The 26,074-nt window shown below is 39.8% G+C and overlaps 2 protein-coding genes across 6 annotated transcripts in view; one reads left to right on the forward strand and one right to left on the reverse strand.

Annotated features, from left to right (window-relative positions):
* NAA35 (N-alpha-acetyltransferase 35, NatC auxiliary subunit) overlaps positions 1 to 20,195 on the forward strand; it is a 33,046-nt gene extending 12,851 nt beyond the window's left edge. For all 3 annotated transcript variants that reach the window (XM_069775884.1, XM_069775886.1, XM_069775885.1), the window contains 11 exons: positions 1,095 to 1,154; positions 2,332 to 2,438; positions 2,677 to 2,743; positions 4,024 to 4,122; positions 5,444 to 5,622; positions 7,314 to 7,450; positions 8,799 to 8,866; positions 9,112 to 9,252; positions 10,990 to 11,112; positions 12,226 to 12,306; positions 12,956 to 20,195. In XM_069775884.1, coding sequence (XP_069631985.1) covers positions 1,095 to 1,154; positions 2,332 to 2,438; positions 2,677 to 2,743; positions 4,024 to 4,122; positions 5,444 to 5,622; positions 7,314 to 7,450; positions 8,799 to 8,866; positions 9,112 to 9,252; positions 10,990 to 11,112; positions 12,226 to 12,306; positions 12,956 to 13,015 — 1,122 coding nt within the window. In that variant the 3' untranslated portion in view covers positions 13,016 to 20,195. The remainder of the gene's footprint in view (positions 1 to 1,094; positions 1,155 to 2,331; positions 2,439 to 2,676; positions 2,744 to 4,023; positions 4,123 to 5,443; positions 5,623 to 7,313; positions 7,451 to 8,798; positions 8,867 to 9,111; positions 9,253 to 10,989; positions 11,113 to 12,225; positions 12,307 to 12,955) is intronic.
* The window catches only part of GOLM1 (golgi membrane protein 1), a 42,050-nt gene continuing 30,837 nt past the window's right edge, over positions 14,862 to 26,074 (reverse strand). For all 3 annotated transcript variants that reach the window (XM_069775887.1, XM_069775889.1, XM_069775888.1), the window contains exons 8-10: positions 19,352 to 19,639; positions 17,838 to 17,951; positions 14,862 to 17,532 (exon numbers count right to left, since the gene is read on the reverse strand). In XM_069775887.1, the coding sequence (XP_069631988.1) occupies positions 17,471 to 17,532; positions 17,838 to 17,951; positions 19,352 to 19,639 (464 nt within the window). In that variant the 3' untranslated portion in view covers positions 14,862 to 17,470. The remainder of the gene's footprint in view (positions 17,533 to 17,837; positions 17,952 to 19,351; positions 19,640 to 26,074) is intronic.

A 26,074-nucleotide genomic window follows, 5' to 3' on the forward strand; every position in this document is an offset into this window, starting at 1 on the left:
TTATTTATAGCCAAAAATAAGATCTTAAAATGTAACTTGCAAAAAATCATTCCATATAGGCATGCTGTTGCTCACTGGAGAAAAAACTGAGCTGTATGTATAAATCTTTTGGTGTTTCTCATTGTTGTGTACAGTTTCAAAGTTTGCTGTCTTTCCTGATACTTAATATTTTTCTTTTTTTGACAAAGACCTTTCCTCCTGCCAAACTTCCCATTTTTCCTATAATTTCTTAAATAATTATATATGTTAGTGGCAGAGCCCAAGCAAGTTAATTTCCTTGTAACTCTTTCTTTGGTTGAAGAGCTGGATCTGCAGTAGCAGAACATAAATCCTTGCTATATTCCTGACTTTTCCAAATTCATTAAGCAGTATTCTGCATATGTGCCTATAACAAAAGAGGGCACTTAATACATGTTTGTTTAAGCGTGTAATTCCCTGAATAGGCATAAAGTTAAGCACCTGCTTATATTCTTTCGTGAATAAGTGATGTTATTCTCAGTTACTGCCTACATTTATTAGAAGACACTTAAATGCTTTAAATATTTTTTACAGTACATGCATTCATTGAGAAAAGAGCCACAGTTACATCAGTTCAAAGATCAAGCAAAAATCTTTTGTCTTCCTATTTCCTGTTAAATGAATAAAAGCAGTGTTTGCATGAAGCACCTGGTACCAGTTAAACATTGCAGTTTTGTTACATACCTGCTTCAGTTATGTTGTGATCTTAGCAGTTTCACAGTACCTTTTTTCTATACTGTTATCCTTTTAATTGTTGTATCTGAAGAAGAAAATTCAGAAACATTTTATTCTGTTAAATAACAAGTAATTGCAGAAAAAATAGATTTTAGCTTCATGTTCTGTTTTGTTCAAATGATTCATGCTTACTTTCTTACAAGTTGTATAAGCCATGCTATGTGTATGTATGTGTGTTTGTGTGTACAAAATATAGGTGTATTTACACAATTTTATGTATATGTTTATATAAAAATGCAAATGCATGTTTGTGTATAAAATTGTAAATATGTGTATGTGTATATATAAAAAATTGGCATGTTAACCTGAATTGTCTTTTTTTTTTCCTAAATGTAAATTAGGATTTTTTCTGTGAGTTTAGTGAGCAATCACCGTGTGTTCTTTCAAGATCCCTGTTACAGGCAAGTCCTAATCTATGTCTTTGAATAAAATACTTCTGCGTTCATTAAAAATATGGATTCATCTTCTTGTTGCAAATATTTAAAGTATTTGCATTCATTAAAAATATGGATTCATCTTCTTGTTGCAAATATTTAAAGTATTTGCATTCATTAAAAATATGGATTCATCTTCTTGTTGCAAATATTTAAAGTATTTGCATATCATTTAATAATATATAAGTGGTAAAATATTTTCTGGAGATACTTAAGTATTAGGTATATGGAGGCTTATGTTCTGACCTAATTTTTTAAAACATTTTTAAATACTGTTGTTTAGATCATGTTAGTACATGCTAATTAAAACAGAAAGTGCTAAAATTTTTTCTCTGCCATAAAGCTGGGCCTGTAGATGCATTTTTATGCTGTTCTCTGTATGCTGTCTCTGTTTGGGGCTGGTGTTTTCATTCATCTTCCCTGTTTGGACTGAATTTCATGTATAGACTGCCTCTATTGCTAGAACAGTAAAACTGATGGTTAGGGCAGAACAGGCTACTACTTTTCTTCTCACTGCTTCACTTACCTTGAATGTGTATTATATATTCCTCAACTCAAGAGTAAAATATACTTCCTTATAGGACATTTTGATTTGAATAGGGTGTCCCTGGACATCAGAACTCCCTTATATTTGATCCCAATTAAACCATGTATAAAGCTGATCAAATATAACTATTGGCAAGTAAAATGTTTTCATAGCGTGTGTATTCTGACTTTCCACTACATGCATTTGTGCAGTCTCTGAGTGCCTGACAGCAGAGCTTTTTCTCCAGCTGCTGAAGAACCATGTAAGAAAGGGACAGAGCTCAGGGAAACCATATAACCTATTTTATGTTAATCTTCAGAAACATCTGTCTGATTAATCGTCTTTAAAGTCCAAGAAATAAAATCATTTTGCATGCATTGTCTTATGAAAGTAATAGAACTGTATTTTGTGTCATGGGAATACCACAGAAGTGACAGATCTCAATATGCCACTGTTTCTGAGACTGTAACCTTGTACCTAGCTGAACCATTTTAATTCTTAAAGCAGTCTTACAAGTTTCTAATATAATACAGGTACTGTAAGACCTTTCAATTAGTAATTTCCAATGCATTACTTTCAACTTAAAACATGTTTCTAAAACGACATTTTCACTTTCAGACAACTTTTCTGGTAGATAACAAGAAGGTGTTTGGCACTCACCTCATGCAAGACATGGTAAAAGATGCTTTAAGGTCTTTTGTCAGTCCTCCAGTACTTTCTCCAAAGTAAGTGGATCTCGAGTTTACTTGCATGTGGTTACATGTCTGATGAAAAAATATTTCTGCTTACAAAAGCAAGGACAGACATGTAAAGAACATACACATTTTGTACTTATTAGTGCTTATGTATGAAGGAGTCAGTTGCTGTTGCTGCTTTCGGGTTGGTTGTTTTTTTTTTTAATTTTGTGCTACATAGACTGGTCATGTTTATAAGCATGTATGTAGGTGGATATTTGCCTTTTAGGTGTTGTCTTTATAATAATCACCAGGCGAAGGACTACATTGATTCCTTTGTGACACATTGCGTTCGGGTAAGTGTTCATTCCAATTACAGCATGTTTATGTGTATATGAGCTCTTTCAAGATTTGCTAATGTTTGAAAATGAGACCAGGTTTTTTTAGACACCTAACGTGAAAGCAAAATTGCAGAAGTTGGCCATCTTAAAATGGTAAACACTTTTTAAAAAGCCAGTAGAATTACTGCTGTTTGTTTCCTGTATTATGCTTCCATATTTTTCACAAACACTTCATTAGAAATCTGCACCTACTACCCCTTTATAGGGTAGTTTCATGTCACCAAACAAATGCATAGCACTATAAACAAAATTAATTTTACATTCTCTCCAGCTTAAAAATGTTAAAAATTGTTTTAAAAGATTCAGGTTTTGAATGCAGCACAATGAAAATCTAAGAAAATAATAGAATCATTTTGGTTGGAAAAGACCTGAAGATCATCGAGTCCAACCATTAACCTAGCACTGCTAAGCCCACCACTAAACCATGTTCCTAAGAGCCACATCTACACATCTTTTAAATACCTTCAGGGATGGTGACCGCTTCCCTGGCAGCCTGTTCCAATGCCTGACAACCCTTTCAGTGAAGAAAGTTTTCCTAACATCCGGTCTAAACCTCTCCTGGCACAACTTGAGGCCGTTTCCTTTTGTCCTGTCACTTGTTACTTGGGAGAAGAGACCAGCACTCACCTCGCTACAGCCTCCTTTCAGGCAGTTGTAGAGAGCGATAAGGTCTCCCCTCAGCCTCCTTTTCTCCAGACTAAACAACCCCAGTTCCCTCAGCCGCTCCTCATAAGACTGGTTCTAGATCCTGCACCAGCTTTGTTGCCCTTCTTTGGACACACTTCAGCACCTCAATGTCTTTCCTGCAGTGAGGGGCCCAAAACTGAACACGGTACTTGAGGTGCGGCCTCACCAGTGCTGAGTACAGGGGGACAATCACTTCCCTAGTCCTGCTGGCCACACTTTTTCTGATATAAGCCAGGATGCTATTGGCCACCTTGGCCACCTGGGCACATGGATTTAGGCATAAGAAATATCTCTCTTGGCCCAAGCATTCTGTTCTGATCAGATTCCTAAAGGATGCTCGCTCAATCTCATGTTGACTTGTCTACAGAGAAAAGGGCTCTTGCATCAGTCCAGAGAGCTTGCTTGCCTGCTAGCTTGCACTCCGTAGGGAGCCTTAAGGAACCACCTCCTGATATAGATGTATAAAATGGGTGCCTAGACATCATAGTACTTCTCCTGTGGTTTCAAAGTTACATTGAAAATTTAAAACTACACTTTGTTTCTTTCAGCCATTCTGTAGTCTGATTCAAATCCATGGACACAATAGAGCTCGTCAGAGAGATAAACTAGGTCACATTCTTGAGGAATTTGCCACCCTCCAGGATGAGGTAATGTCCTAGGCAGCAGACCAGCAAACTTTTCTTTCCAGGTATATTCCTACCAGAGTTGAGCATGTGGTATTAGATTCTAGATGAATGAAGCAACCTTTCTGTTTGTCCTAAAATCTTTAGGACAAGGATTCCTAAAATGCAGCCCAGAAAGCCTGTGGGATATATCCAAAGACTTTCTGTTACATCTGTTGAACAAAAAGTTACTACATTTTTTTAAGATTAACTTTGTCCAATAAGTAGACTTCAGGAAAACATGCTGTGATATCTAGAATTTAATGGTAATTCCACTGCTTGTAGCCTCTATCCTGCTTGTAACTGTCAGTCTGCAACGTGCAACCAGGGAGAGATAGATGAGCCATGTTTACAGGACACCTTTGACAATTTGGTCTTATAGCTATGTAACATGTAAACAGCAAAATTTTATAAAGGTTTTAAAAAATACTCGTGAATTAAATAATAACTCTTAAAAATATGTGCTTCAACTGATTTTGAACATTTCTCAAGAATGGGGAGTGAAAGATGATAGGTCAAGGTATATTTTCACTTCCTGGAAATGTGTATCTTCAGCAGTGAGAGGCATGAAGTAATATTTTCCAAGATGTGGGCTAAGGAGAGCAGTCGAGGAACTTGGACTTGAGGGGGAGATTTTGTGTGCTCCAGCTTCTCTCAGGATGGTTTTGTTGAGACTTTGTTGTAGTACTGCAGCTGATTTTTCACTTTGTAACAGATTATATGGATTGATTTGTTCAGGACTACTGATAATATTCCAACTGGGGGAGACTTCATGTCTTTCATACAATTACTTTTTAACACTGAATTGGTCTCAGCAATATTTTAGTTCCTCTGGTGGGCCACAGTGTGTTTCTTGCATGTTAAGCTCATAAATTTAACTTTTCAATGCAGCTAGGTTTTTTAAAAAAAAAAAGAAAAAGTAATTATTGCCAATATAGTAAAATGTGTAACAGCTTGTAATTGGTTCTGAGTTTCAGTGCTTACGTAACTGCTAAAAATGTATATATAAACACTTCTTAAAATTTTGAATTTAAAAAAATGTAATGTTCTTGCTGTGTTACTGTATAGAATATTTTTTTTCCTCTGTGCAGCAGAATTTACTTGGAGTTATGTGAGTAAGTTTCCAGTTTTCTGACAATTTTAGACTACAGAGGTGCCAAAATCTGTAAAAACATATTTCTGTCTTTTAATCTGCAGTATGACTTTACTGACCCAATTCTGTTAAGATTTTATTTCTGGCAGAAGTTGGATGCCATTTCAGTCAAATGTTCTTCCTCCCCTGTTACTTTGCTCTGTTTTTCAATAGGCAGAGAAAGTAGATGCAGCACTTCATAGTATGTTACTGAAGCAGGAACCACAAAGGCAACATCTGGCTTGCTTGGGCACCTGGGTCCTATATCATAACCTTCGTATTATGATACAGTATCTTCTGAGTGGCTTTGAATTGGAACTTTACAGTATGCATGAATATTACTACATATATTGGTAAGAGGATGTGTTACTGACAGCTCCCACAGAGCTATAATTGCAAATATTTAAAGGAGGGACTTCAACTATGATTTTTTAATCTCAAGCATGCTCAACACGGTATCTAGTTTACCTATTCATAAAATCACAAGTGGAGGAAAAAAAATCTGTTGGTCTCTTTTCTAGACTTACTGAATAGTGTACTTTTTTTTTTTCCTGAAATAGTAATTCAGTCTCTAGCTTTTTAAAACAGTGTCTTCTAATGATAATGAATGGAAAATATGCCAATTTTGGCAGACAAGAGAATGCAAGAGGAAAGCAATTTCCTTTATTCTTTTCTGTCTTGTTGATCTCTAGTATTTTTAAAAAGATCTGCAAAGTTTCAAGTTGTGATGGTCATCTGAAAGTTGACTAGGTAAAAATAACATCTTATTCTGTGAGCATATTTGAAGAGACATCGGCTTAGTGAAAATGATTGCACTATATGGAGTCAAAACACTTTTTATTTTTCTACTTCCATTCACATTAATTATTTTTCATAACTGATGGCTTGCTCCAAAAGGTAAATGATTTTAGATGGTTCATTTTTGATTCAGCATTAAAAATTTGATGTTGAACCTTCCTATGTTAAAGTGCTTTTGTGCTTAGGTGTTTTGGGTTTTGGTGATGTTTTTTCTTCTGTAAAGCTACCGATAAATTCTTATTAGGTAAGCTGTAAGCCTTCTTTCTGAGAGATTAGACCAGTTCAAACAACTTGAACTTCCAATGCATCTCATTATATTTCTATGCTGTTAGTGGATTAAGCATTGAGAAAAATTAATACTCCAGATAGTTACCTGAAGGTGGCAGTATTCTTTAAGTAATACCTCAATAAGTAATACCTAGTTTTCTGTAAGACAGTATTTTTTACCCACCTGTATTTCCCCTCACCATTTTAATAAAATCACTCTTAATTGGAACTGGTATGTCAACTGCTTTATCTCCTTACTTTAAGTGAAGAACAAAAAAAAAGAGGAAATTTCTAGAGGGGAAATGTGCAAATGAAATTCATAATTTTTTCTCAGTACTTTTCCTTCTGAATTATGACTTCTTACGAAGTATTATTTCTTCTTCATGTGCTCTAGATCTGTAATTTCTATTCTCTTTTATCCCCTCTTCCTTTTGATTTGAGGTCAGTCAAGAGATTTATTGGACCCACTTCCACTTACTAAGAAATCACTCTTAAAGATTTCTTAAATTCTTTTAAATCTTAAAAAATTGCCTGTGGATCTCATGTTCCTGTGGGCTTGGCTTTTTAATGCTTGAAAAAAATCAGTAATAACCTTATTTCTCAAAACAGTAATTCCTAAAAAAATTAGAAAAGGTATCTTTTTAAAAAATGCTTCATTTGCTGGGGGAAAAATTCTAGAAAAATTTGATCTTATATGGGTTTTGAAATAATAAGAAGGTTAGACTTCGCTTAGTAAACGTATAAGAAATTTGCATTCCTTGAGCTGTCTATGGTTGAATCTGTAGAGTCTTTTTAAACAAACCAGCACAGACTAATCTGTTGATTTCAGCCATGCAAAACAAAGAGTTTTAATTGCCCTAAAAGTTGTCCTTTACTATTAGTTCTTTGAGTAGACAACTTGGCATTCAGTGAGGGTGTGTGCATTACGAATACATTTTGCACTGCAGTATGTAACAGCTACATACTGTTTTTACTGTAGGTACCTATCAGAGTTCCTCTATGCCTGGTTGATGTCAACACTGAGCCGCGCTGACAGCTCTCAAATGGCGGAGGAAAGAATAATGGAGGAACAACAGAAAGGCCGTAGTAGTAAGAAGACAAAGAAAAAGAAAAAAGGTATCTAGGTGTAGAGTGTAACTCAGACTTTTTTTTTTCTCCTTCATGCAGCCATGTAGAATTAAAATTCAAAATTTATAGAGTCAACACTGATGTGGGCAGGAAAAACATCCTGAACTTTTTTAAAAAGTCAGTTGCTGTATAAGAATTTCCCATTTATTTATTTACTTAATTTTAAACAGGTCTTTATAAAAAAACCCAAACTCATTTATATTCACAGCTTCACCAGTTGCGTTATGTGTTGGATCCTGTGAGATGTAATTAAAAATATGAAAAATACTACTTTTCTACAGTCTATAATTCCTGCAGAATTTTGGGTTTTGTGACTGTAGGTGGAGTCAAAGACTAAACTTTCAGTGTACTTGTGCAATTTTTCTTTGGCTTCAGAAGGTGTTCAAGCATGTTTCTTAACTTTACAATGCTGAGTTGGGCCATTTCAATTCAGTGATAGTACTGTTGTGCAAAAGCCCCTTTAGAAACTCTTGCTTTCTCTGGTGTATATGCATGAGAGAAAATGAGAATTTCCCTTCCTATATGAGAGGTCTGGCACTGTGGTCAGAACTGTAAGCCTCCTACCAAAAAGGCATCCAAAACTGGTGTCTAAAGAGCATCTGATACATATTTGCCATGCCTAAGTGGCTACTAAGATTGTAGTATGTTGGAGTTATCTTAGTATTAACGTTGCAAATAAACACCATGCAGAAGCTCACTTTTGTTCTTTGCTATTCCTTCTTTTTGCTGTGTTTATCTTTGTCTTCTTTTCAATGGGAACAAGCAATTAGATCAAGGTCATGTGAACTAAATTCCCTTGTGTCTAGAAATTCAGAAAATTACTACTGTATTTTTTACTTTTTAAAAAGTTGCCAAGTGTGGGATAATTTGGCACTAGTTAAACACTGGAAGCTAGAGGGCAGCTTAAAGGAGTATTAGCAGGACAAAAATCTTGTTCACTAGGATAAAAATACTTTAACCTTTTAGTCTTAAAAGTTTAAAAAAAATCCATTAACTAAGCAAACAGGCCTCTCAACTACAAGCTTTAAATTCTAGGCTATTGTTTAGTGTTGTATAGTGACATGCTAATACCATTGACTGTCTGGACCAGTTTATTTCATTGATGGCAGCATGGTGTTCATGTGACTGTTAACTATGTCTTGAGATACTTTGTGTAATCAGGAGCCAGGTGAGCAGAAATGCATGACCATGCTTTTTGTGCTTCAGTTTTCTTCCGTTATTTTAAAATATAAGAGAATTGTGTCACTTTCTGAAAACTTGAAAGAACTGTTTTGATCTGGAATTAAAATGTGTACATATGTTGAGTAAAAAAAATATTTTTATGTGAAATTTGCAGTTCGCCCTCTCAGCAGAGAGATCACCATGAGTCAAGCATACCAAAATATGTGTGCTGGGATGTACAAGGTAATTTATTTGTGCTTGCTGAACAATGGCTCCATTTTTTTATAATAGGAATCAAGCATACATTGCATGCCGTCTTTGTTTTTAGTGTGCCTGGAAATTAAGTTCAAGTTTATAAAGTGATATGGTAAATTCTCTACTATTTTTCTATCCTCCCTGTTATAGCTAAATCATAACTTTCATCTTGCTCACAGCAAAATATGACATAAAGCTAACACTTTTCACTATATTTATCCTTTCCTTTTTAGACAATGATCGCATTTGACATGGATGGCAAAGTAAGAAAACCTAAGTTTGAACTGGATAGCGAACAAGTTCGATATGAGCACAGGTTTGCTCCATTCAACAGTGTTATCACACCACCCCCAGTGCACTACTTGCAGTTTAAAGTGAGTAATCTTAAAACATGGTGTCACGTGCTTTTATAAAGGTAATTTGCTCACCTGCTTTAGACATTGTTGTCATTGTAAGAAGAGCCTTTGAAATCTCAAAGTTAATACTGAAGCATGAGTCAAAATGGCAAGGAGTTCTAGCTTTAGTTGTGTGCAAGGAAAATATATTGCTTTGGCTTCTTAATAAAATTAGACCCTTAGGTGTTTAAAAATAGGTCTGATGTGGCCGTTTGAGATACTTGTGTTGGTTTGTATGAAAATAAAATCTCTTGAGAGTCTATTGACAGACTTTTTGTCTGTGGTTTACATACCACTGCAGCAAGCAAACAGGAAAATGAAACAAAAGTAATTTTGAGTGTTAAATCACAGAAGTGTTGGTTGGAAGGGACCAGCAGGGGCTTGTCTTGTCCAGTCTTCTTGAAGTTGTAGATCATTATAGATCCATTATAGATCACATCAGCTGTGTCTTTGTCTAGCCAAGCCTGAAAAAATCAAAAGGGTGGAGATTGGTTCACATGATCCAACTACTTTTTCTGGTCCGTTAGTCTTTGGATAACCTGCCTGAGGGCTACACTATTCACCTTCTTTCCTAATGTCAGGTCTGAACTACCCAAGCCACAGTTTGTGGTCTCTCCCCTCATGTTATATTGTCTGCCATTAACAAGGAGTATTTGTCTTCTGACAACTTTGTAACTGCCTTTCAGGTAGTTGTAGGCTGCTATTAAGGTTACTCATTAGCATGCTTCTTGTCTGACTGAAGAAGTCCAGGTCCATTGACCTCTCCTTGTGGGTCACGTGCTCTAGGCCCCCAGCCATGTCCACATCTCCGCATCTTTCTTGAACTCTGTGGATCCAACACTGGACACAATATTTAAGATGTTACAGCACAAATATTGAGTGTAGGATGATAACCTTACTTGATCTGCTGGCCATACTCCTGCTTGTGTAGTCCCGTATGAGGCTTGTCTTATTTGTACTAAGAGCACCTTCCTGGCTTGTATTCAACTTGGTATTCACAGTAACCCTGCTACTTATCCAGCTGGCTATTAGCCTCTACTGATTTGTGGGGTTATTCTGCCTCAGGTGCAGAAGTTTGGGCATTTCTTGTTGAACTTAGATTTTTGGTGGCCAGACTTCAAGATTCTAAAGGTCTGTCTGAACTCAAACTGTACTATTTTGTATGCCACCCACTCTTACTACTTTAGTGTTGTGAACAGTTGTAGTGGAAATTAAGGCTATCATGGCTTCTTCCTTGTCAATTGAAGATTTTTATCCCTAAAGGGAACAAAAAAAATAAAATTGGAAGTATCAAAATTATGTAAAATGAAGTTTTGAACAGTGTCAGTATCTCACTTGCTGTAAACTTGATTTGAGTAAACAATATCACATACTTTTTTCTCTCCTATTTTTCCTGTATTTTCACACCCTGCTGCATGGCTCTATTAAAGCAAATGAATGCTAAGTTATTCAGGAGAGGGATTGTTTTCTAAAGAGTATGAGAAGTTCATCACGTTCTGCAGCACTCTAAAATAATTGTTAAGCATTGTATTGCTGCTTGGTGTTTGCCATTTTAAATAGATGTTTTCATCTTCAGTATATATTCATAAAATATTATTTAGTCAACATAACTTTTTTCTTTAATATACTAATTTGTTTTCATTTAAGGTGATAAAAATATACAATTTGTTGGCAACTGATTTTAATGTATATTTTTATATTTCTGTAACACGCTAGGAAATGTCTGATTTAAATAAGTACAGCCCACCTCCTCAGTCATCTGATCTCTACATGGCAGCTAGCAAACACTTCCAGCAAGCTAAAATGATTCTTGAGAATATTCCTAATCCAGACTATGAGGTAAGACTGAAACACTGGAAAAAGGAGTATTTGCTCATAATAGAATAAGTATTTGTTTTCAGCTGGATCTGCTTGAGATCCAAAGTGTACTTTGTCAAAATGCTGAGCAAAGCTGAGTACTTTGTCCACTCCTTAATCAGAGGAGGGTGGTGGCACCTTACTCAGTGGTCTGTTTCAATATGTTAGATAACATTAATCAGGGTTGTGCTTGCTGTTCCAAAGCCTCTCCCTGATGACTATCTTAGATGCTAGATAGAAGTTTAGTTCCTTCTTGCATGTTGCCTTCTGGCCCTGTTCTAAAAGCATATCAGTTTTAACAAGGTGATGCATGCCTGCCTCACTTACCTGGAATCTGGTAATTCACATGTACTCCTGAAAGGTGGGAAAAATAGGTTTGAATGTCATCAGGCTGAAAAGAGGATTGAGTCTGGTACTTGTTTCCTGGAGCAGTTTTCTCAGCACTGGGCTGTAAACACAGGTAGGAATTTCTCCCTCTTTGTCCATAGCCTAAAAACTAAGTGTCTGTGACTGTATTTTGGGGGAAGGAGGATGCTTATTCTGTTGCATCTGAGCAGGTTAAGAACAGTTACGGGATTAGGTTCTCTTGAGAATTTAGGAATCCCTGCCTGTTCTCTGGATCCTGGTGGTATTCACGCATGAGCTATCTGATTGAGGCTAACTGAGGTAGTTAGAGGTAGGTTGAGTGTGCCCAGAGCACTTCCATAGAAAAAGCCACCAGTTTGGTACTTGAGTTTCCCCTTCTCATCGTGTCACAGTGTGGAGGGTAGATGCCTAGAGTCTGTCTAAACCTTTATTTGGATGAGTGCTTCTGAACTTGCCATAGTTGAACAATTTTTGAACATAAGCATGGAGAGCAGTGGTTTCTATGGTCTGCTGAATAAAAAAAGTGACGATTAAAATAAATGCCCCCTTCATTAAATTTCATTAATCCAGCTGTTACACTTCAAAGCAAATCCAAAAGACCTTGATCTCTGTTCAATTGATACTGTAAGAGGACTGCTGTTTTGTGTGTCGAGAATTTGAGTATTATCTTTGAAATAATTTTGAGGTTATATGCTTTCACTTGAAAACTTCTTGCTGTTTTGTGTTTAGGTCAATCGAATTCTAAAAGTTGCTAAACCCAATATTGTGGTCATGAAGCTGCTGGCAGGAGGCCACAAAAAGGACTCTAAGGTAAGAAGATGCCCATTGAATTGGATGTGAAATGTAGTCTTACACACAGTGCTACCACAGATCTCTTGCAGCTGAATGAGCAGATTCAGGCCATAGTTACACTAACGTTTAAAAGAACTGGGAAAGTAACTTAATCCATTTTTCCCTTGGAAATAGTTCATTGTAGTTACTTAAATATGGAAAACTCTCGTTTCTACATGTTTTGGAAAAAAAATTGGGAAGTGCATGTGGGATGACATGTACAAATATGGGTATTCTTCAAGAGCAAGAAGTAATTGGTAGCAGTGTATCAGTAGCTTGTGTGAACAGTTGGGAGCGTGCTGGCTGTCAGGATTAGCGGCTGCCACGTGGCTCAGAGGGAGGAGAGGGCCTTCAGACTTCCTGCCAGAGGCTAGGCACAGAAGAATGAAGGAGCACACTGAAGAGGCACACCAGCACCCTACAGCTCTGTGCCCATCACTACTGAAGAATGATTGGCATATCCAGAACTGGGTTGGAATATTTTTCAGATACGAATTTAAAGAGCTAGGATTATTCTTTTTTCAATCTTTTGCTGTTTAAAAGTTTTTCTTCTCTCTGCAGGGTATCCCTCATTTTGAATTAAATTCAGTAGTACTGCTGTGTAATGTTTTAAATCTTTTCTTTCTAGGTCCCTCCAGAATTTGACTTCTCCCCTCATAAATATTTTCCAGTTGTGAAGCTTGTTTGAAAGACAGATTATTGTTAGGATACCTGAAGCATAATCTGTGTATCAGATACCAGTTGTAGGATGGATTATCTAGTGCTGTACCCAGACTGAGAGGGATCTCTAGGATAAAAGTACTGTTACGTGGAATATATAGTCTGCCTTCTTTACATAATCTGAATGACAACTGCTGTTTTAAAGTGGTTTGTATAAAGCTTTATGGGTGAAGCTGATTTTAATCAACTGTATTGTTGAAGAATGTTGTACCTTAGTTGATTTTATTAAAGATTTAATCATAAATCATTTTTATAAATGAGCTCTGACAGAAAATGGTGGTTTAGGGATTTAGTAACATTTGGGACTGAACAATGCAGTAGAGCTTTGTGTCTGATAGGCACAGCTGAGCTACTGAAATTATGCTTTGGACAAAGCCACTTTGAAAGACTGCAAGTTTCCATATTTTTACCTAAATTGCATCAAATTTGCTCACTTTGCAAGTAGAAAGACTGGGTTCTTTTCTTCCCCAGTCCTGCAAGCTAAAACAATCTTTATAGAAATTAAGAACAGATGAAAACTAGTCATTTAGCTCCTACTGCACTGCATTCAGCAATATTTGTTTTACTGAAGTCAATTGTCTAGGAGGTATTTTGTCTTAAATGTAGAAGTCCTTGAAGACAGTGAGAAATGAAGTTATTTCTAGTTGCAGTTTCTTTCTTTGTCTTTATTCTTCATGGTACTGGAGAATCTGCACAGCTAATACTGTAATAGGCACTAGCAACACAGGAACACAAGATACTAGGGGTGTATGTTAACCACTCTGCAACTTTATTTCAATCCTGTTGTTACTTTGCCATTGCAAAGGAGGGATTGTTAATTTGTTCCATTGCTGAGTCAACTCTTGCATGACTTTTATTCTCTTGTTTTGACTGCAATGCTGCTGCTGGGTTCTACTGCCTTCTTTAATGGTTGATGCAGGTAGAAATCCCAGGCAGGAGGAGCTCCAAACCTACCTTTTTCTTCCTGGAACAGGTCTTCCTCTTGTGCTTCCAGATGTGAAATAATAGGTTAGCTGATGTGTTGAGCAACCTTCTGCTACAAGATCGAAAAAACAAAAAACATTTGAAAAGCTGACTTGCTCTTTGATAAACCATACTGCCAAGTCTTAACCTGGGCCATAAAAGCAAATCCTCCAGGTTTGCCTGTGTTGGACAGGACAATTCTTCATTTTGGTGCAAAATGGCTTCCTCCATAGCGATAAGCTTCTAACTCTTTCTTGACCATGCAAGACAGTTGTGTTTCTCCTAACATATAGTTGTACTGTGGAATAATACCACTTCAACTCCATCACCTAAACAGCAGCGCTGCTGAGCTAGAGCTGGAAAACAGGGAAGGAACTTTGAAGTGGAACACCCATTTGTCTGCCAGCAATTTGCAGCTTCTTGAAAGAAGCAGAATTACTGCCCTGAATACATTCTTCTCCTGATTTCTTTGCTAAGGAGGTTGCATACCATTTTATATGTTTGCTTATCATCATGACTAATACACTTGAATGCTTCTATATTGTTGCCAAAGGAATGAAAATCCTGGAAACTAAAAAGTAGTTGTGAACATGGCAAACTGGTTCTAGTGTAAGGCACTGAGAATTCATCTGCCGCCTTGTAATCACAAAAATCTTTCCTGTCTTAAAAATCTTGAACTACATGACAGCAGCTCAAGGACAGCCTTTGGTATTTCTCCAAAGGAAGCAGCAAGTAAAAAAGAAACCAAGTTCCGCGTCACTTATAGAACTAAGAAAACAGGAATTATCATCTTTCCCATTTTCATGAATATTAAAAGTGGATGAAGTATAGAGAATAAGGTGAATACAGAGTAGAGAAGATTATTTTTATTTTAAAATATGATCAGGCTTAGCTTTTAAAAAAACATCAATGACAAGTGTTAATTTAACTCCAAGATGATTACAGCAAAGAAGCTTTCCCTGTCTTGCACAACTAAAAATTTTAGTGATAGACAACACTATGTAAACCACAGTTCCAAATTAATCTCTTGTTTTGTTCAACTAAAAGTCCTTTAATTTTAAAATTCTAATTTTATATAGTAGACATACAGGCCCCTTGTCTACTAGAAATCTACAACCCTAGTTACATTCCTGTAGCACTTGAAGCTGTTGAGAGTAAGACTGCATTCCTTCATTGTTTTGAACATTGCTCTTATGCAGGTTTTCAGACCCACTACTGTCAGAGGTGTAACAAGTGCCCTTTGTACAAAGGTAGTCTTGTTTATGGAGAGGACAACATCTAGCTGATTAGCAAGAAGCCCAGTCAGGTTTGGGCAGTGTACAGAAATACAGCCAAAACAATTCATTTTTAAAAGAATTCTATGGCAATATATTAATTACCTTATGGATTTTGTTTGTTTGTTTGGGATTTTACCAGTATCAAGTTAAAGCCACTCATTCAACTTGAATACAGTGTTTCACTGTACATTTTATACTGTTAGAATATATGCTCTTTAACAATCACTTAAACTCCTGATTAACTTCATCTCAGCTATATAATTCTTTACAGATTAAGTCCTAAGAAAATGCCCCTTTTACTAAGAATATGGGTAAGCATTTTGATCTTAAAATATGCCATTATTTGCAAAAAAAACACCCCACCTTAATAGCCCAAGTTGCCCAATACTTGTCAGTTAGAAGAGATGCACATACTTCCTTTTCTCTCCTGCTTACAGGCATTTGTTTTCCCTGCTATATTGACTGTATTAGCCCAGACCAGTTAAGTCTGACTTAAGTGGTGAAAAAAAATGAGTAACCAAGAATTCAGTAATGGAAGTTAGTGCTTTTCTTAGAAGAATTCAAGTCATACATGGCAAGTCTATCAATTAACTGTTTATGTATTTAGGCTTAAGAGGCACCATTTAACTTGAGCTCTCCCTTTCACTCTGATAACTAACACTCTTCTCATACACAAAAGAACCAACCTTCCGCTTGCATATTTAGACATCTTCAGGTACAGGAGCTGTAAACTAGTAGACTGAGGAATGACACACCACAGAAGTAGTTACAAAATGAAGTGCATTAAGAGAAAGCCAAGACAAATTTGTATTTTCTTAAATGGAATTGCTGGTTGGGAAGTTAGTCATGTCTGTCTGCTCCCATGCTGCCTCAACAGAGGTTGGTTCATACTTGCAAAGATCGCTCCAGACACAGGTGTCGGTCTTGAGAACAGACACAATCTTCAAAACATCTTACTAGACACAATGCAGGCTGGACTGCAGTTAAGGGTGCCTTAGTGGTAGCAGAGGGTATTTCTAAGTTATCACAAGTAAACTAGTTTCTAGTTTACATTCAACAAGTTACAGAAAAGACAAAGACTACAGAACATTAACAACATTATACCTTGTGCATTAACTTAGGACTTCACAACAACTACAGCTTCACCTGTGGGAGCCACTGAGATGTCTGGTAAATGCAGTCAGGTCTACCTTCTTCAGAAGTCTGGCAGAGCAGATTAGTCACTTTGAACAGCTGAGATGATTGCTGTTCTACAAGGCAAGCATTTGCCTTTCTACTTTTTAGCAGAAGATAGTGGCTGGGTGGAGTAAAGGGCAGTCCTAGCACAGCTATTCAGATGGCTTTGTTACAAAAAGTTCAGGAGTTTGAATTCTTACACTTTAAACTTGTGCAAGTTAGTGGTAACTGAACCATACCATAGTACTGAACTTGTGAACAGGAGTCCAACAAAGCTTTCAGAAAAATCTTCCTGACTAATCTCTTAATGAGAAGACACTATTGTCAGAATCTTTTTTTTTTTTTATTTTTTACCCTAAACACTGAGAAGACAACCAGGATAGTGTTTCAGCCTGGTTACAAACAGTGTAAGCTAGCAATTTCATTTAGAAGGCCCAGGAAAGTATATCGTACTGTGTAATATCTGAGGACTACAATCACGCTTTCTGAGTCTATCTACATTGCAGTAAAAAGGTGCCAGAATAGGCACCATGGGCCATTTTTCATCCTTCCCATGTTTTGTCAAGGTTAAGTCAGCTTGTCTTAAGCTCCTCTTAGAACTAGGCTGGGGATTTCTCTACTGCATTGCTCAGGGGAGTGAGCCATCCTTGGCAGAGGACTCTTTTTCATATACACCAATCTGCAAATATTGTTACTGCAGTATGACTGTACAAGTTGGCTAACTGCAAAGTTACGACACTTATTGCTAGCTAATTTCAATACTGGAATTGGTAGGAAGGAAAGAGTCATTGCAGAGGTCAAGGTGTTTTAAAACAAGCCTTCAGAGATTTAAGATGATTTTTTTTCACCACTGAAACAGTACTAAAACTTCACAAGAAAATACTACTTCATTTGGGCCCTTATTGAAGACTTGAGAAGATAATCAAAACATTCTCAGATCACTTTGCTGTCATCGTTGCTGCATTTATATGAAGAGGTGACTAGGTTGCATGATGAACCTCCTTTGCTCACAATCTCTGTCGTTCATCATGCACAGATAAGTGGTTCTTCATATCTTCAGGGTTTTGAACTAATTAGGAAAAAAGGTACAGAAATCTCTTTAAGAGGCAGAAGTGACAGTTCTTCATCTAGAAAACAATCTAGACCACAGCAGGAGAAATTTTGAAAGGACTGTTAAGTACTGTGTAGTATAGTAAAAGCTACAGATACTGTCCCTCCCCACCACATGTTAAACAATAGCTTCAGTGATGTTATATGTAAAATAGGTCACACTGTCAACATGAGGGAAAGCTCAAAGAACAAACAAATTAGCTAGCTATATCTGCTACAGGATACCATTCAAAATATCATCTTAATTTTTTTTTTCTTTTTTACCATTTTCAATCCCTGCAAGTGCTGCTTCCTTGTCCATTTCTGATTCAGCTTCATTCTCATCTAAATTGTAAGCAACATCCCTGTCCTGGTTCAGTGCTTCATGTTCTTGTTTGTCTGCAGAAGTGTTAAAATTAATTAGTTTTATGCTATACCATAAGGTCATCTGCACAAGAAACAGTTATTGTAGCAATCTTGCACAGAATTTACTTTGCTGCTGAATGAATTGCTGTTTAGTGTAGGTTTTCATATTATTTCTCCTTTTGAACTGTTACATTTCAGAGCAGCTTTTGCTGTAAATCTTATCTAAAGAACTAGATGAGAGACAGAATCTTTGGGCATTTGGAAAGTGTAATAAAATTCAGCCAGCGCTCAGACAGACAGAAAGGAAGAGCATTAAACAATTTCAGAATACATTAAAGGACAGCCTAAGGAGGAGTAAAACCTGAAGCCAATGCTGAAAACCCTGGCTTTTCACTGGCTACATGGCAGAGCTTTTTCTTGCGCTAATGGTTGGATGATTTTTTTTTACCTAATCTTTCTGCTATTTATTTCCATTGAAATGGAAGCAGTTTAGGTAACTTGTATTCACATCTTTTGGGGGGACAGCTTGCTCTGGCCAGCATCTTTTTGGAGCAGTTGGAAAAATACTACTTTAGCAATGCAGATGAGATTATTTATCCCTGCCAAGTTATCAACAGTGTTAACATCATTACTCATGATTCTATGAATGCATTTACTAGAAAAGCATAAACAGCATTTTTTGTGGGCATCAATTCCTGCTCTGACTGCCATAAGGCTTCCTCTTGATTACTCTGGGCTGCTGGGTCCACCTGAGACCAAGTTCCTCAAGACAGATGGAGGGATGTCTAGATTCTGGTCAGATTTGGGCACAACATCAATACTCTGCTGCTCGGTGCTGTGGAGACACATGGTTCAGGGTCACATGTGGTAGATGCCAGAAACTGGCACCTTTGCAATATCTGATCTGCAATTTTGCAGATTCACAATAATAAACTTTAGATACATTAAGTCTTAGGTCGTGTTTTATTTATGCTAGCTTATTTTGAAATAGGGATAGCTAGCATGGACACTGTAAAAGGACTATCTGCAAAACATCAATATTTAGTATCATTCTACTTATCAATGCTTTGGATGGTTAACGTCTCATCCTTTTCAAATGCATCATATTCTTATAGAGCCTCAATACCAAAAAGCTTCAGGGCTAATTTCCCCAAATGCTTTGTACAACCAATGGGGAGAGAGACAGGAAGACTGCTATGGTGATGCAGAACAACCCAGCCTGGTAGCTCCATGTCGCACAAACAGAACCCTCCGTCTTTACCCATGGACTGTAGAAGACTGCTGGGGACCGACTAATCTTTTACATCTCACACTAAGCTTTATGAAACCTTATACTAAGTTTAGCCAGCTGCCACCACTGTTGCAGAAATCGTGCCCTATTCCACACTTTCATTTCTTTCAGTGTTCTTAACAATATGGGAAATGCTACCTACCAGCCTTTCCAGTGGGCGAGTCATCCTGCTTAGTATCATAATTTAGGAGCTGCTCCCTCTCGACTTCCTCGCTAGCAGCCTGCTCTGCTGCCAGCTGTAATGCATCTTGCCCAGCTACATGTTTTTCATCTTCAGATGGAGTCAGCTCCTTCTCTGACTCAGGCAGCATCTCCTTAGGACCTGCAGCAGCCTTGAGCGAATCCTGTGGGTTTTTCAGTTGACTAGAAAGCTTCTCCTCTTCTGCCTTAGGCTCCTGTCTTCTGCTGTCAGCTAGGCCGCTTATTCTTTCTGTAAGCAATAAAAATGATTCTGAGTAAAAAACTTAATGCCTTTCAGTGGTGGCACAAGTTAAAAACCTTTAATAAATACTGCTTTATCTTTCGCATTCAATTCTTGTTTTTCCTCTGAAAAAGTATCTTCCAACCACGTCAGTTCCAAGACAACCCATGTTTTTCCTACTGGGAACAGCTAAAGAATGAGACATTGTTTACCGTCACAGATTCATGCTTCTACCTACTTAAAATTTTGGTGTGTGCAGTTAATAAATTGGGCAGGTGAAACAGAGCAGTTTAAATAAAAATTGCAGTGTGCTGTATAACCATCAGGTTTCTGTGTGTTACATTTCATTACTAACAATAAAACTGATTTGGTGTTCAAAAGTAGCTCAGGACAAAGCAGTCACATGGGCATATTTGCAAGTAAATCAAGGCTATTCTTATTTTTAAATATGAAGAGGAAGTGCAGGAGGGCTGTTACTTTTAGCAGACATTACCATATCTTTTTGCCTGTGTATCTCTATTTTTACTGAAAAAAATCACAATAAAATTTGCCTGAATAAACTATACATAGAGGTTGTCTTCAATTGCTAGCTCTCTGAAATAAGAGTTGCATGCTCCCAAGATTGTAATTTAAGATAGCATGTAAGAATAATTAAATAGGAAATTTAATTTCTGTCACAAACAGTACTATGCAAGACGGACATACAAAGATACAGCCATTCAAATTAATAGTTTCTGAGAGTTTAGTGCCAAAAGCAACCATTAGGCTAACTAATCTGGTCTCCTATGTATCATTTCCTTTACTTGCATTTTGCTCATTGACAACACATGGCAAGCATGCATGTCTGTTTGGTTAAAGCCTAACTTTCGTAGGGTCGGTGTCCTGGGTTCAGCTGGGATAGAGTTAATTTTTACAGGAACCTGGGAGGTGGGGGGCATAGCCGGGGCAGCTGACCTGAACTGGCCAAGGAGCTATTCCATACCATGTGACATCATGCTCAGTATATAAAGGGGGAGCGGGCCGGGGGGTGGGCTCTTCTTTTCGGTGGGGGAAGTGGCAGAGCGTCGGGTCCCGGGTGGTGAGCAGTTGCACTGTGCATCACTCTTTTTGTATACTTTTTCATTAGTACCGTTGTTGTTGTTGCAATTTCTTTGTGTTGTTCCAGTAAACTGCCTTTATCTCAACCCTCGAGGTTCCAGGTTTGGGTTTTTTTTTTTTTTCCTCTCCTCCGTCTTCCCCCCATCCCACCGGAGGGGGGCGGGAGGAGTGAGCGAGCGGCCGCGTGGTCCTTTGTTACCGGCTGGGCTGAAACCACGACAGTCCTTTTTGGCGCCCAACGTGGGGCACGAAGGGTTGAGATAACGACAGATCTGGCCAGAGCGTGTTGAAACAAATTTGTCATACGCATTTCTTATACTAGATAAATAGATGTTAGTCACAATGTTGATTCAGCTGTTTACATGGTGGCGTTTTGTAAGTTCTTATATGCTTTATGTATTGCCTGTAGTTGCGTATCTCATCTCTGGGAGAGTGATTGGGATTATCATTTTGCTGTACTGGGCAATGTCGACTTGTGAAATGATTACATCACTGGTCATGAGGTTAAGCTGTTATCTGTATGAGGCAGTGATATCATTTCCAGACTTTGGGCACCTTCTGTCGGATTTTATTGGTAATTACACCCAACCCATGGGGAAGTCAGGGGGGGATACTTCCCCCCATCCGTTCCCCTCCCTTTTCTCTTTCCAACTAATTACAACAGTTTTCGAGAATTTTGAATATCCTTGGGATGCGCAAGCCTGTGTGCTGTTAGTGCTATGCCTCCTGACTATGTTTCAGGTCTTGTCTAGGGCTACAAAGAGGCTCTTTAAGAGTACCACCCAGAGATCTGTCCCAAAGCTGGATATTCATGGGTGGCACGGCGTGTGGGAGGATGTGGGCAGGTATCTAGAGAACTTCTCACCTCCAGTGACTTGGAAGTTCACTCCCGAACAACTGCAGAACCCTCATGAAGTGATAGAATTTTTGAAAGGAAAATGCTGTGGCTATCCCAGAGACACACAACTCACTACACTGTGCTGGGCCCTGGCCGGTATCTACCAAACCCTGCTTGATACTATGCAGCACCCCCAGGGGGAAAAGCGGGAAAAGATGGAAAACAAGACAACATGCACCGTGGCCGCCCCAACCCCGACAACATGCACTGTGGCCGCCCCAACCCCGACAACATGCACCGTGGCCGCCCCTACCACGACAACAGGTAGCATGGCTGCCCCTACCCCGGTGACAGATACTGCCACTAAACCAGAGAACCAACCTGTGCCAGTATCAGTCGCCCCTGTACAGAAAAAGAAACACACAAAGAAATCAGTTCGCTCAGTGAGAGATGAAGATGAACCAGGGTCATCGCGAGAACAGGAGGAAGAGGCAGAACCTGAAATAATTACCCGATCTCTATCCCTGAGTGAGTTGCGTGACATGCGAAAAGATTTTAGCCGCCACCCAGGTGAGCACATTGTTACCTGGCTGCTCCGATGCTGGGATAATGGGGCTAGTAGTGTGGAATTAGAGGGTAAGGAAGCCAAGCAGTTGGGATCTCTGTCTAGAGAAGGGGGTATCGACAAGGCGATTGGGAGAAAAACACAAGTCCTCAGCCTCTGGAGGCGACTTCTGTTAGGTGTAAAGGAAAGATACCCTTTCAGGGATGAAGTTACATGTCACCAAGGCAAGTGGACCACCATGGAGAGAGGTATCCAGTACCTGAGGGAATTAGCCGTGCTGGAGGTGATTTATAATGATCCAGAAAATGCGCAGTCACCCACAGATCCAGATGAAGTCCAATGCACACAACCGATGTGGCGGAAGTTTCTACGAAGTGCACCACCAACCTATGCCAACTCATTGGCAGTAATGTCCTGGAAAGAAGGCTATGGACAAACGGTGGATGAATTGGCTGTCCAACTCCGGCAATATGAAGGAAGTCTCTCTTCCTCCCTACGGGCCTGTGTCTCAGCTGTAGAGGAATTGTCCCGAGAGTTCCAGCAATTCAAAGTAGATATGTCCTCCTCCTCACCTGTACAGGCCCGCATTGCAGTTATTGGGAGTAAGCGTTCCTCTGCCCAAGAGAGAGGAGAGAGAAAGTACACACGACGGGCTAACCTGTGGTTTTACCTGCGTGACCATGGAGAGGACATGAGGAAGTGGGATGGAAAACCTACCTCAGTCTTGGATTCACGGGTACGGGAGTTGCGAGAAAAAGCAACCAGAAAAGAAGATTCTTCTTGGAAAACTGCTGCTCCAGTTTCCCGTGAGCAGTCCCCCGGGCGCAGTAGATGGGCCGATCTCATTTCTGATCCTCTTGAAGGGACTTCTGATTCACATGTGCAAAAAGTGGGTAACAGATATTCTAACCAGGATTAGAGGGGCCCTGCCTCCAGCCAGGTGGAGGAGAGGGACAACCGAGTCTACTGGACAGTGTGGATTCGATGGCCTGGCACGTCAGACCCACAGGAATATAAGGCTCTAGTAGACACTGGTGCACAATGTACCCTAATGCCATCAAGTTATAAAGGGGCAGAACCCATCTGTATCTCTGGTGTGACAGGGGGATCCCAAGAGCTAACCGTATTGGAAGCCGAAATGAGTCTAACCGGGAATGAGTGGCATAAACACCCCATTGCAACTGGCCCAGAGGCCCCGTGCATCCTTGGTATAGATTATCTCAGAAGGGGGTATTTCAAGGACCCAAAAGGGTACCGTTGGGCCTTTGGTATAGCTGCATTGGAGACGGAGGAGATTGAACAGCTGTCTACCCTGCCTGGTCTCTCCCAGGACCCTTCGGTTGTGGGGTTGCTGAAGGTTGAAGAACAACAGGTGCCAATTGCTACCACGACGGTGCACCGGCGGCAATATCGCACCAACCGAGACTCCCTGATCCCCATCCATAAGCTGATTTGCCAGTTGGAGAGCCAAGGAGTGATCAGCAAGACTCACTCACCCTTTAATAGTCCCATATGGCCCGTGCGGAAATCTAATGGGGATTGGAGACTAACAGTAGATTATCGTGGGCTGAATGAAGTCACGCCACCGCTGAGCGCTGCTGTGCCAGATATGTTAGAGCTTCAATATGAACTGGAATCAAAGACAGCTAAGTGGTATGCCACAATTGACATTGCTAATGCATTTTTCTCCATTCCTTTGGCAGCGGAGTGCAGGCCACAGTTTGCTTTCACTTGGAGGGGTGTCCAGTACACCTGGAATCGACTGCCCCAGGGGTGGAAACACAGCCCCACTATTTGCCATGGACTGATCCAGACTGCACTAGAAAAAGGTGAAGCTCCAGAGCACCTGCAATATATTGATGACATCATCATATGGGGCAGCACGGCAGAAGAAGTTTTTGAGAAAGGGAAGAAAATAATCCAAATCCTTTTGAAGGCTGGCTTTGCCATAAAAGAAAGTAAGGTCAAGGGACCTGCGCAGGAAATCCAGTTCTTAGGAGTAAAATGGCAAGACGGGCGTCGTCAGATCCCTGCGGACGTGATCAACAAAATAGCAGCTATGTCCTCACCGACTAATAAAAAGGAAACACAGGCTTTCTTAGGTGTTGTGGGCTTTTGGAGAATGCATATTCCAAATTACAGTCAAATTGTAAGTCCTCTCTACCAAGTTACCCGGAAGAAGAACGATTTTAAATGGGGGCCTGAGCAACGACAAGCCTTTGAACAAATTAAGCGGGAGATTGTTCATGCAGTAGCTCTTGGGCCAGTCCGGACAGGACCAGATGTTAAAAATGTGCTCTACACTGCAGCTGGGGAGAATGGCCCTACCTGGAGCCTTTGGCAGAAAGCACCTGGAGAGACCCGAGGCCGACCCCTGGGGTTTTGGAGTCGGGGATATCGAGGATCCGAGGCTCGCTATACTCCAACTGAAAAAGAGATATTGGCAGCATATGAAGGAGTTCGAGCCGCTTCAGAAGTGGTTGGTACTGAAACACAGCTCTTCTTAGCACCCCGACTGCCAGTGCTGGGCTGGATGTTCAAAGGGAAAGTTTCCTCTACACATCACGCGACTGATGCCACGTGGAGTAAGTGGATTGCACTGATCACACAGCGAGCTCGCATAGGAAACCCCAGTCGCCCAGGAATTTTAGAAGTGATCACGGACTGGCCAGAAGACAAAGACTTTGGAATGTTGCCAGAGGAGGAGGTGACACGGGCTGAAGAGGCCCCGCTGTATAATAAACTGCCAGAAAATGAGAGGCAATATGCCCTGTTCACTGATGGGTCCTGTCGCATCGTGGGAAAAACATCGGAGGTGGAAGGCTGCTGTATGGAGTCCTACACGACTAGTTGCAGAAACTGCTGAAGGAGAAGGTGAATCGAGTCAGTTTGCGGAGGTGAAAGCCATCCAGCTAGCATTAGATATTGCTGAAAGAGAAAAGTGGCCAGTGCTCTATCTCTATACTGACTCATGGATGGTGGCAAATGCCCTATGGGGGTGGCTACAGCAATGGAAGAAGGGCAACTGGCAACGCAGAGGTAAACCCATTTGGGCTGCCGCACTGTGGCAAGATATCGCTGTTCGGATAGAGAAGCTAGTGGTAAAAGTACGTCATGTAGATGCTCATGTACCCAAGAGTCGGGCCACTGAAGAACATCAAAACAATCAGCAGGCAGATCAGGCCGCCAAGATTGAAGTGTCTCAGGTGGACCTGGACTGGCAACGTAGGGGTGAGCTATTTATGGCTCGGTGGGCCCACGATACCTCAGGCCATCAGGGGAGAGATGCAACATATAGATGGGCTCGAGATCGAGGGGTGGACTTGACCATGGACACTATCGCACAGGTCATCCACGAATGTGAAACATGTGCCGCAATTAAGCAAGCCAAGCGGCAAAAACCCCTGTCGCATGGGGGGCGATGGCTGAAATATAAACAGTGGGAGGCCTGGCAGATTGACTATATCACACTCCCACGAACACGCCAAGGCAAGTGCCATGTGCTTACAATGGTGGAAGCAACCACTGGATGGCTGGAAACATACCCTGTGTCCCATGCCACTGCCCAGAACACTATTCTGGGCCTTGAAGAGAAAATTTTATGGCAACACGGCACCCCAGAAAGAATCGAGTCGGACAACGGGACTCACTTCCGAAACAACCTCGTAGATACCTGGGCCAAAGAACACGGCATTGAGTGGGTATATCACATCCCTTATCACGCACCAGCCTCCGGAAAAATCGAACGATACAACGGACTGCTGAAAACTACATTGAGAGCGATGGGGGGTGGGACTTTCAAACATTGGGATACACATTTAACAAAAGCCACCTGGTTAGTTAATACTAGAGGATCCGCCAATCGGGCTGGCCCCGCCCAACCAAGACTTCCACATACTGTAGAAGGCGATAAAGTCCCTGTAGTGCGCATGAGGAGTATGTT

The sequence above is a fragment of the Haliaeetus albicilla genome, chromosome Z (genome assembly GCF_947461875.1).
Source record: "Haliaeetus albicilla chromosome Z, bHalAlb1.1, whole genome shotgun sequence".
Classification (NCBI taxonomy): Eukaryota; Metazoa; Chordata; class Aves; order Accipitriformes; family Accipitridae; genus Haliaeetus; species Haliaeetus albicilla.